The sequence below is a fragment of the Equus quagga genome, unplaced genomic scaffold, assembly GCF_021613505.1.
Source record: "Equus quagga isolate Etosha38 unplaced genomic scaffold, UCLA_HA_Equagga_1.0 1080_RagTag, whole genome shotgun sequence".
NCBI classification, from domain to species: Eukaryota; Metazoa; Chordata; class Mammalia; order Perissodactyla; family Equidae; genus Equus; species Equus quagga.
Genome location: NW_025795483.1, coordinates 117,694 through 129,903, shown reverse-complemented (window position 1 = coordinate 129,903; position 12,210 = coordinate 117,694). Strand labels below are relative to the sequence as shown.

Genomic DNA, 12,210 nt, shown 5'->3' with positions numbered 1-12,210 from the left:
GTCAATGCAAGAGATTGAAAATACAAGCTACCTACTGCAAGAAATATTTGCAAGATATAATAATAGACTGTTACCCAAAATATACAAAGAACTCTTAAAACTCAATAATAAGGAAACAAATAACCTTACCAAAAAAAGAGGAAAAGCCTTAGCAGAAAACTCACCAAAGAAGATATACAGATGGCAAGTTGAAAAGATGTTAAATATTGTGCATCATCAGGCAATTGCAAATTAAATTAACAATGAGTTACCACTACGCACCTATTAGAAGGGCCAAAATACAAAACACTGGTAACACCAAATGCTGGCAAGAATGTACAGCAAAAAGAACTCTTCATTCATTGCTGGTAGGAATTCAAAATGCTGAAGCCACTTTGGAAGACATTTTGTCAGTCTCCTACAAAACTAAACATACTCTTACCAAATTATCCTGAAATCATTTTCTTTAATATTTATCCAAAGAAGTTGAAAACTTTCATCCACAAAGAAGTTTTACATGGATGTTTATAGTAGCTTTATTCTTAATTGCCAAACCCCACAATTATTGCCAAAACAACCAAGCTATCCTTCAGTAGAAGAATGGACAAATAAACTGTGGCATATCCAGACAAGGTAACATTATTCAACACTAAAGAGAAATGACAAGACATGGAAGAAACTTACATGTATATTACTTAGTGAAAGAAGTCAATCCAAAAAGACTACATTCTGTATGATTCCAACTATATGACATTTTGGAAAAGGCAAAGCCACAGAGACAATAGAAAGATCAGTGTTTATTAGGGGTTAATCAGGAGGGAGGAATGAACAGGTAGAGTACAGAAGGTTTTTAGGGCAGTTAAACTAGTCTGTACAATAGTACGATGGTGGATTCCTGTCACTGTGCATTTTTTCAGACCTACAGAAAGTACAATATCAAGGGCGAATCCTAACGCAAACTATGTACTTTAGATAATGATGATGTTTCAGTGTAGATCCATCAAATGTAATAAGTATGCCACTATGTTGTAGGATGTCAATAATGGAGGAGGTCACACTTATTTTGGGACAGGGATACAGGGAATTCTATATATTCTACTCAATTTTGCTGTGATATTAAAACTGCTTTAAAAAATAGTATTTTTAAAGATCAACACTTGATAATCTATTTTTAACGTTCCTAATTAACTTCTCCTTTTGCTTCATCATTTCTCTCTCATTCACACCTAGGGCATCATAAAAGGTCACCTAAGAGAGTTAGATTTTTTTTAAGGCAAAAAAAATCACTTAGATGTATGGTTTTACACAGTGCATTGACTTCAGGAAAAATATTATTATTGCATATAGTCCTACAAGGTGGTGATGAAAGGGAGTAGTGAAGGAGGTAGTCTCAGTAGGCATTTTTTCAGGAGGCATATCTGGTAACAAACTTTGCTAAGAGATAATCTGAGGCATAGACCTACCTCATTCATGGCTTGGCTGTCTGGTCAAGAACTTAGAAAGAAAAAGATTAAAAGCAAGGGTATGGTAGATAATAAGGCAGTGCATGGACCTTTTAGAATGAACATGATATGAAAATCTATTTGTTCCATGTAAATGCCCACCAGACATCAAGGAGAAGACTCTTGATGAGCAAGTTGACAGGATGACCCATCTGTGAATGACAGTCAAGTTCTTTCCAAGCTCTCACAGCTTGCTAAATGGGTCAATGTAAAAATTGGATCTAATGGCAGTCTAATATCATGCATGGGCTTAATAATATGTATTTGTCCTCACCAATGCTTTTCTGGCAACCTCTGTAGCATAATGCTCAACATATCATTAATGAATACAGGCCATTGCAGAGAACTCGATAAAGCACCAGTCAGGTATCTGATGTTAGGTTTATTGTATCAGACCCAGTTAATCATGAAAGAGTCACTTATTTGTCTTCACAAGAATAGATACATTCTCGGGCCGGCCCAGTGGCACAGCGGTTAAGTTCGCAAGTTCCGCTTCGGCTGCCCAGGGTTCGCCGGTTGGGATCGCGGGCGCAGACATGGCACCGCTTGGCAGATCATGCTGTGGTAGGCCTCCCACATATAAAGTGAAGGAAGATGGGCACGGATGTTAGCTCAGGGCCAGCCTTCCTCAGCAAAAAAGAGGAGGATTGGCAGCAGATGTTAGCTCAGGGCTAATCTTCCCCACCTCCAAAAAAAGAATAGATATATTCTGTTTATAGTACTCCTGTACATGGACTCACAAAACTCTTTTTATTCATTCCCATTAAATCCTATTCAACATTGTCTCTAGCCAAGAATCCCACATCACAGCAAAGCTCATAGTCGTGAATGTCACCCACAGAAATTTGTTCTAAGTATCAGCCAAATACTTTCTCATTACTTTGAGTGACAGTAAACTTTCAAAGGTAGCTTGTTTTTCACTTTAGAAAATAAATAACTCTTTCTTTTAAAGTCCCATTTGAATACAAACTGAGAAAAATAAAGTTATAGGGTGAAATTAGTTTCTTTTTTTTATTTTTCCTTGTGATAGGACAAATATCTGGGCCTTTTATTCATCCTCTAGAATTTCTCTATTAGATTAGTTCTAACCTCAAAGGACTATTAGTGCTCTAGTATAAACAAAGAAAAGCATGCCTAGAGAATCCATTGAATTCACTACCATCCATTGTCAGAATTTACTGCCTGTTTGTTGCTTTAGAACTAGTAACAAATGTGTTCAGTGTGGGTGACACATTCTTATTCTACCTAAGGTTAACTTTTTAAACCAGAGTTTTTCCATGGCATTTTTCATCTCTGAATTTCTCAAGGTGTATATTAAAGGATTCAACATGGGAATGATAACTGTACAAACCACAGTTATGGATTTATCAATGGGAAAGTTGGAAACAGGTCTAACATACATGAAAATACAAGGAACAAAAAAGAGGACAACCACCATGATGTGGGAAATGCAGGTAGACAGGGCTTTGCGCCTCCCTTCCTGACTGTGAGCTTTAAGGGAATTCAGAATGACTCCACAGGAGATTAGTAGAAGGATAAAGATGACCATACAGATTGCTCCACCATTGGCAACCACAGTGAAGCTTACCACGTAAGTGTCAGTGCAGGCAAGTTCCAATAATGGGTACATGTCACACATGAAGTGATCAATGTCATTGGGTCCACAAAAGGGGAGGTTGTACACAAAGAGAAGTTGAACCATAGAGTGCACAAAACCTCCAACCCAGGCCACCACTACCAGCAGGATGCAAACCTGTTGATTCATGATAGTCAAGTAGCACAGCGGCTTACAGATGGCCACATAGCGATCATAGGCCATTGCCACCAGAATGAAGACCTCAGAACCAGCAAATAAGTGTTCTAGAAATAGCTGTCCCATGCAAGCTGGGAAGGAGATTGTCTTTTTATCACAGAGTAAGTCTATAATCAATTTGGGTGAAATGACAGTGGAATAAACTGCATCCATGAGTGATAGATGGACAAGGAAGTAGTACATTGGGGAGCCCAGAGAGGGGCTGGCAAAAACAGTCAACACAATGATCAAGTTGCCCACCATTGTCACAATGTAGATGAGTAAAAACATGAAAAATAATGCCTTTTGCCCCTCAGGATCCTGAGTGAGGCCCAGGAGGACAAATTCTGTCACATTGTTACTATGTCCCATTTACTCTTCCATAAGGCCTGTTTCAGGGATGAGAGCTCAGAACGGGACCTGAAATGAAATTGTGAACATGACAGTGAATACGTTTATTATGTTATAGACACATCTTCATCATTATGTCTTCCACAGTGGTTTACACTCAATAAACATTTAGTAAATATCTATTGAGGTCTTCTACCAAAGAGCCCATTACATCTTCCTTTGACAATTCTACTTCTCCTCAGATGAATTTGCCTGGATTACAAGTAACAGATTCTATCTCAAAGTCCTAGTGGATCTTCTCCTCTGTGGAGAACGTAATCAAAGGCCAATAGTCAAGTCCTACATTTAATAAAGACATTTAAATTGTGTCCGTTTTTGGCACAGAAGTCTGCAATGATGAACAGGGAAAGGGCTCCTATTCTCCAGAAACTTACTCACTGGTGGTGGTGATAAACTCTAAATAAATTGGCATGGATTCAGACCTTTGAGTTGGTAGTATTTGTAGTAAGTACCTTGACAATATGATCTACGTAGCACCAAAGACAATGTCTCTTCTGGAACAACTCACTTAATACTATGATATTCCACTATTAGATGTACAGTCCTTTATGTCTCAAAGGACATTCAGTCTTCATGAATCTCTCATTAAATTTAAAGAAACTAGACTTTGAACTGTATCAAATAACTACAAAATTATTTAAGTATTATTCCCTGTAGCCACTACTTGTTCTGACTGACTTTCTGTCAGCTTTTTAAGGAGTAGTAATTCTCTCCACTTAATCTTTGCCTTCCCACAAATCTTAATGCACACAACACTACCTAAATTTTCAGCAAATATTTTTGAACTGAACTGAAATGCCTCATGACTATCACCAACTATTGCATTAACATCTAGCTTTTTTTTTTCAAAATTCTTGGGATGAGAAAGGTAGTGAGGTCAGAGAAAACAGGCACTGGAAAGAGAGGTAGAGGACAATGCGACATAGTTTTATTTGCAATGCTTCTTAGGTACTGAGAGAACTCAAAAACTGAACTTCAGTGCTCAGATTTGAAAAAGCAGTGTACTCAAGGGAAAAGTCCAAGTTCAGTATAAAAAGCCGTGGGTTTGAGTCATTTTCAAAATGTAATTACAATCCTGCTCAGTTTGCTCTTTGGAAAACAAAGGGTTTAAACTAGATGGCCCCAAATCCTTTCCAGTCCAACTGTCTATGGTACTATTAGTGCAGCTCCACCTTATTCTACTCTACTGACAATTTTTTTCTTCATATTTTTATAACTAAATAAAACTTTTCAAGCTTATCACCATTACTTGAAAAAAGCTAGCCAGTGGTAACGGGATTTGATAACCACAGAGACCAAGTAGTGACTACAAGTTTCTCATTCAGTGTGTACCTATTTAAGATCCAAAAGATCTTTGGAGAGAGAAGACAGCACAGTGATGAGTAATGTGGACTCTGGAGCTGCTCTGTCTGTGTTGGAATCTCAGCTTTGCCACCTACTATCTAGGTGACACTGGGCAACTTAATAAACCTCTCTATGCTTCAATTTCATCATTTTTGAAATGGGGATACCAATCGTGCCTACCTATTGGGGTGGTTGTTTTATTATATATAAAGTCCCTAAAACCTGGTAAGTGCCTGGCACCTGATAAAGCCTCAATGAATGACAGCTATTATTAATTTTCTTGAGTGCCTCACTATGAACACTGCATCAGAACAAGCCATCTGGATCTTTGTCAATTTGATAAGCATTATAGACATAGTCCAGGATAAAAAGAATATCATAGCTAGAATTCATGAACCCCAATTTGGGTATAAGATAAGAAGGTATATTTAGGAATTATCTATTTTAGTATATATGACTAGTAATATTTGCCTATGATGGAATGTATTTTAGCTAGAAGCAAGCATAATACTAGAAAAAAAAGTAGAAAATGAAAGAAAAGAAGGATCAAATCAGTAAGAAGAAATTATATTTGAGAAATGAATGTTCACCCAATAAGAATATTAATGTGATAATGAAGTGAAGTCATATTCTTTAAAAAAATCTTCAAAAACATTTCCTTTAGTGAACAAGAGCTGGAAGCCCAATTCCCTGAGGCTTCCAGGGGTTACCCAGGAGGCTCCTTGGGAAGCCATAGCAAATAAACACAGAGCACATCCTAGTAAAAAAAGAAAAGAAAATTCAAAAGGAAAGGAAGCATTCATTTCTCAGAGACCTTACATCTGATGGTAAGGACAGAATTAAACAAGAGAGAAGAATTGTATAATTACAGACACAAACCCAATTTTGCAGATTATTCACTGCTCGAAAAACTTTACACAATTATTAAACCTCAGATGTAGACAAGTTGATTCCATTCACACGGATTTGGCAGGCGGGGAGGATATATGCAGGAAAGTCTGAGTTTTCTTTAAATATCCGCTGTGGGGAACATTCCACACACTCATTCACATCACTGCCCCCTTCTTTAGAAGCCCTCTGTGGTGAACATTCCACACACTCACTCACATCACTGCTCCCACTTGATTCAGAAGTTCTGTTGTTGTGGAAGCTGTAGGTTGTTAAAGGCTCACCTGTTGAAGAACATAAGAGTAAAAGGTCATCTATATCCAATTACTTTTTTTCACTCCTTACTTTCTGCAGAATCTAGTGCTCTTACTCTCATTAATCATCAATATTGGATTTCACCAGGATGAATCTTCTACTACCAGTTAAATTATTTATATGTGAAAATTAGGTATATAACGTATTCTCCGTAGTTTAAGTCATCAAAGATTTGATACTATAAAAACCAAAAGATAGTATTACTAGGTTTTCAAATTAAACCAGTAAGTTAACACTTCTTTATTTTGTAACTATCATTTAGCGTAGTTTCTTAAGAATATGATTTTTTAAAAAGACATTAAAATACTATAGGTAGAAAAATACTACAGTCCTTTACAATTTTACAATTTTATGCCTCTAAGTGACAGCAAGCAAGACACTTCCCTGAGTATGGGTTTCTTTATGAATGTGTACAAACGTGGTTGCTGTGATAGTTCTAAAAGATTCACACATAAAAGCCCTCATCAAGCTCCGAGAACAAAATAGTTTTTCATTGCTTTATATTCTAACACGTTTGGTATGACATATGATTTTAAATTCTCTAAACATGTAAAAGTAATTATAAATATTAACATATCACATAAAATATAATAGCCCGTGAACCAAGATTATTAATTCATGAGTGTACTTGTAATGCATTGCACGTTTCTCTTTGTTATTTGGCGAAACGGACAACAAACATCTGTCAGGCTGTAATACTAAAAGCAAATACACTTTGTATATTCTGGTTTATTTCTGTGTGTTCCTAGCTTACTTTACTCAATTCAGACTTCGTCCAATGAAAATATATGATATTTAAGAATTAGCTATCTTTAAACATGTGACTTTTCACTGAGTATCCCCTGTTGATTTTTCAAGAACTCACCTCTTGGTTTTTTCCTTGATCTCTAAAATCAGTGCTTCCTTCACTGAGGGTAACATAGACCTTCACATACCTATGTGTGAACACAGAACACACAGTAACGTATGACTGATCAGTGGATCTAGAAATAACTTCAGGTGGCCGCACTTTCCATACTTCCACTCAGGTTCCCCATTACCTCACTCTTTTAGATAAACGTGGAAGTATTGGGTGTGGATGCCTAGAATATAAAGACAGTTTTAAATACAACATAAATATTTACTGTGCAAAGATAATTGAACATTCTCACCTGCTGGGAAAATTTCTTCAAAGATAAACAAAGTTGCTCTGTTCTCAGACTATGTAAAAAGTGATGTAATTAGTGGAGATTAACTTGGCCAAGCCCCTTCCTTGCCAAAACAAACTGCCCCCAAATTTTTAAACACTGACATTGGTTATTTGAATGTTTCTCCTCAGTCAATTACAGTGAGGCAACGAAAAAGTACTTTACTTTGAGGATTTAGGATGACATTCATGTCTCTAACCATTAATGTATCCAGGTGCCTAACAAGACAAATACTGGGATTTAACTTCCTAGAATAACCAATGAGAGCATTCCTCCTGGTAATAGCAGAACTCTTTAGACTTTCAATCATTCAAATAGCTCATCCCTAAGGCTGCTTCCTCCCTAATTAAAAGCATGTCTCTACATCTATCCAACTTCCTCCAAGAAAATTGAGAAATTTAATAAATTTCTACAAGCAATGAAGGATATCTATGAACAGGAAAATATAACATGAAAACATCTAGAGGACCAGACATGAGTTGAAGATAGACTCCATCCTGGAAATCTCTTGGGCCACTCCATAAGGAAAATAATTCTTCCATTTATTTGCATGGACTCAGCCTACGGTTTTTACATCATGCTGTTTTAAATGAAAGATGATGTAAGGTCACTATAGATTAGTTTATTAGAATATGTGGAACAAATTCAAGTAAAGTAACCTCTTCTGGACAGTGTTCTCCCCTAGAATAATCCATAGAGAAAAAAAGATTTGGCTCTTGCCAACAAAGAGTAGTAAACAGCCAAATATGTGAAAAGCCAATAATGTGAAAAGAAAAAAATGTTAAACAAAGTAAATAACAAATTAAGAGCTTCATGTTAGGAAATATTTAGGCAAGGCAAGTATTTCAGCCAAAATGAAAGGAAAATCAGTTTCAAGTTTCCTTGTGATTCACATCCTCAACAAAAGAGCTCCTTACTGCAGCTGTTATAACCTTTGCTCGAGGGGCCCTGAGGCTCAGAGGGAGAAAGCACTAAGACTGAGAAGTAATTGAAGTTGATATTTGAATTCTTTTTTTTTAATTTCTGAAAATAAATTTATTTTAGGAGAAGGTGGTGGCACTTCTGTTCTGAAACTATTACACATGCAAAAACTAATCTTCAAACGTAATTTTTTGCCTTTTCATGAATAATCCATCAAAGACCTGAATTCTTCCCTAAGACCTGTACTCATTTTTCCTCAGATTATTAAGGCTTGTATTTGCATATCAAATAAAGTTAGTTTACCCAAGAATGAGTTTTCCATAATTAAAACAAACTCAGATTCATGTAGTATATTTTAAAATATTTTTCCCATTTTTCTTTTTCCTTCCTAATTGTTTTTTATTGAGATTCATAATAGTTTACATCATTGCGAAATTTCAGTTGTACATTATTTTTGTCTTTCACCACACAAGTGCTCCCTTTCAGCCCTTGCGCCTACCGCCCCACCCCCCTTTCCCTGGTAACTACTGAACTGTTTTCTTTGTCCATTTATTTGCTTATATTCCACATATGACTGAAATCATCTGGTGTTTGTCTTTCTCAGTCTGGCTTATTTTGCTTAGCATAATATCCTCCAGGTCCGTCCACGTTGTTGCAAATGGGATGAATTTGTCTTTTTCTATGGCTGAGTACAGTTCCATTGTATATATATATCACATCTTTATCCAATCATCAGTCGATGAGCACTTACATTGTTTCTATGTCTTGGCTATTGTGAATAGTGACGCAATGAACATAGGGGTGTATATGTTACTTTGGATTGTTGATTTCACCTTGTTTGTGTAGATACCCAGTAGCAGGATAGCTGGGTCATATGGTATTTCTATTTTTAGTTTTTTGAAGAATCTCCATACTGTTTTCCATACTGGTTGCACAAGTTTGCATTCCCACTAGCAGCGTGGTGCTCCACATCCTCTCCAACATTTGCTGATTTTTTTTCTTGGTAATTATAACCATTCTGACTGGTGTAAGGTGATATCTCATTGTAGTTTTGACTTGCATTTCCCCACTAATTAGTCATGATGAACATCTTTTCATGTGCTTGTTGGCCATCTCTATATCTTCCTTGGAAAAATGTCTATTCATATCCTCTGCCCATTTTTTGATCCGGTTGTTTGCTTTTTGTTGTTGTTGAGTTGTGTGAGTTCTTTATCTACTTTGGAGATCAACCTCTTGTCTGATAAATGATTTGCAAATATTTTCTCCGAGTTGGTGGGTTGTCTTTTCATTTTCTTCATGGTTTCCTTTGCTTTGCAGAAGCTTTTTAGTCTCATATAGTCCCATTTGTTAACTTTTTCTTATGTTTCCCTTACCTGAGCAGACATGGTAGATATTTCAATTCTTGAAAAGACAAGTGATCACAGACCTGTAGTTCTCTATTGGAGTGGAGGTTGTTGAGAACTGTCTGAATCTATGTCAGGTGGAATCATAATGATATTCATTCCCTTAATTTTAGTTCAATATCAACTGGTAACTCTTTCTACAGGAAAGGCATTAGTTTTCAACAAGAGCCTGCCTGTACATCAAACCTTACTATGGGTTCCACTGAGGATGTTCATCTCCACACATATTTAGTTTAATATTGAATTTTCTAGGTCATAAGGGTCTTAGGTAAAGAGTCATTAAATACTTGTATGAACCATCTGAAGATCTTTATTATGTACTAAGCCACATCAAAAGTTGGAAGTTTTCAGCTTACCTAATAAATGGAAGAAAACCAGTAAGCCCAAATGTTACGTGTATTATTTGTAAGACTTAAAGAATAGATCTAAGCACTTTTCCTCTCTTACCAGTGAATGGCAAAGGATATAGTAGTTATTATTAATTTAAGAGAACTATCTGATATGATCAGGGTTCCTGTGAACTGAATTATGACTCAGAGCTGGAGAACTAATATATGCATAGGTATAGTTCTCTATGTCCCCCTTCCAGCTGAATGCAAAGAACTACTAAAGCTTTCTGTGTAACTGAATGAAGTGAAGGGATTTTCTAGAAAGATGATGTCTACTGCAGCCCAGAGGCTGAATTTATGTGCCCCAATAAGAATAATACACTTAAAATATTTACTGGTATAGACATTGCCTAAAAATACGTAATAATACCCAGTAAATTCTCTACAAGCCACATCCATTCCAAACTAGAAAATTAAATAGAGAGATAATATTTGTCATCTGGAAAAGTAAGAATGGGTTGTTCTGCATCAAATCTTCCAATAAGAACAATTGGAAGAGCTAGAAAAATATAAAATGTATGTGTTTAAAAGTATCAGAGATCTAACAAGGAATCGAGGATTTGTAGGTCCAAAATTTTGAAGAGAAGAGAAACTAGAGAGCTAAAACCCTGCATTTCACTGCTTCTTTTTCTGAAGATATGGCCCAATTCTAAAAGCCACAAATGAAAGGCTGAAAAGCTAAGTGGAACTTCCACAGATGTTTACCCTGGGCAACAACAAATGAAATTGTGGGTCTATCAAGAAGAGGCTTTTGTAAACAAACAGGCTCTCATTTGAGACCACAAAGGGCTTTACTCTTGGAATCATGGTAAATATTTCTACTACTATAGAGTAGTTCTCAGAGAACCTCGAGCCAACCTTAATCATCTAATTTCTTGATTAGATTAGATTATCTGGGATTTATTTTTCCCCAAGCCTAGCTGGTAGCTAGAAACAAAACAAAATCCTCTTAAAGAAGAAAACATCATAAAATCCTTGAATTATCTCCACAGCTTTTGAAATATAAAATCTGGCACAAAAACGAAAACAACAAAGCATAGGAGAATACAAGGCCTAAGTGAAAAGCAATGGTAATAGAAACAGGTATAGATGATCCAGACTATGAAAAAACAAGCATTTTAAAATAAACCTAGTGTGTTCAAATAATTAAAGATCAAGATGGATAATAAATTGAATAAAAGAAATTTGAAAACTAAAATATATAGTAACTGAAATTAAGAACTCAATCATTGGTTTTAACAGCAAAGTAGACACATATGAATAGAGGATTCATAAATGGGAAGTAAGATTAGAAGAGAATATGCAAACAAAAGCAGAGAGAGATAAAAGTTTGGACAATGCAGAAAATAGCACAAAATACATTTAAAAGGCACAGTGTGTAGCTCCAACATACTTTTAATTTAACTATAATTCCAGAAAGATAAAAGAAAGAGACTAGGCAAAATATTTGAAGAGATATGGCTGAAATTTTTCCAAAATTACTGAAAGACATTAAGCTGTATATTCATAGGGAGTTACAAATTTCATGAAGAATAAAATTTTAAGAGGATAAATTTTCAAAAAGGATAAATAGAAATGGTACAGCATAAACCCAAAAGACAGAGAAAACCTAAGGACATATTGCATTCAAGGAAGTAACAACAATGCTGACAACCAATTTCTTAAAAGGACTGAAAGCAAGAAGAGGAATGACATCTTCAGAGTGCCAAATGAAAACAGAGCTCAATGGCATGAACCTTACAAGATGAACATCTTAAATATGAGGATAAAACGTGAAAATAAAATAGTGGAATAAACTGCATAAAATCTAACTGAAAAAAAGTGCACTGTTTCTATACTAATATCAGAAAAAAGTAGACTTCAAGGCAGGACACATTTCCACATACAGAAGTTTTACAACTGCAAAACGTCAATAGAGAAGAAATATATAACAATTTTAAGCTGATATGCAACTAAAAGCATAGTTTCATAACTTTTTTTAAAAAAAAACATAGATTGAACTAAAAGGAATAAGAGATAAATCAGCAATAATAGAGAGATTAACACGTCTCAGTAATTGCAAGAACATACACACCAAAA

The 12,210-nt window shown here is 35.7% G+C and overlaps 1 protein-coding gene across 1 annotated transcript; it reads right to left on the bottom strand.

Annotated features, from left to right (window-relative positions):
• Window positions 1-843: 843 nt before the first annotated feature.
• On the bottom strand, window positions 844-3,645 carry LOC124232692 (olfactory receptor 4A16-like). Its single transcript, XM_046649633.1, has 2 exons — window positions 2,747-3,645; window positions 844-898 (listed from the first exon to the last, which is right to left on the bottom strand). Exons 1-2 carry the CDS (start codon window positions 3,643-3,645, stop codon window positions 844-846), a joined length of 954 nt encoding a protein of 317 aa, XP_046505589.1.
• Between the last annotated feature and the right edge of the window lie 8,565 nt (window positions 3,646-12,210).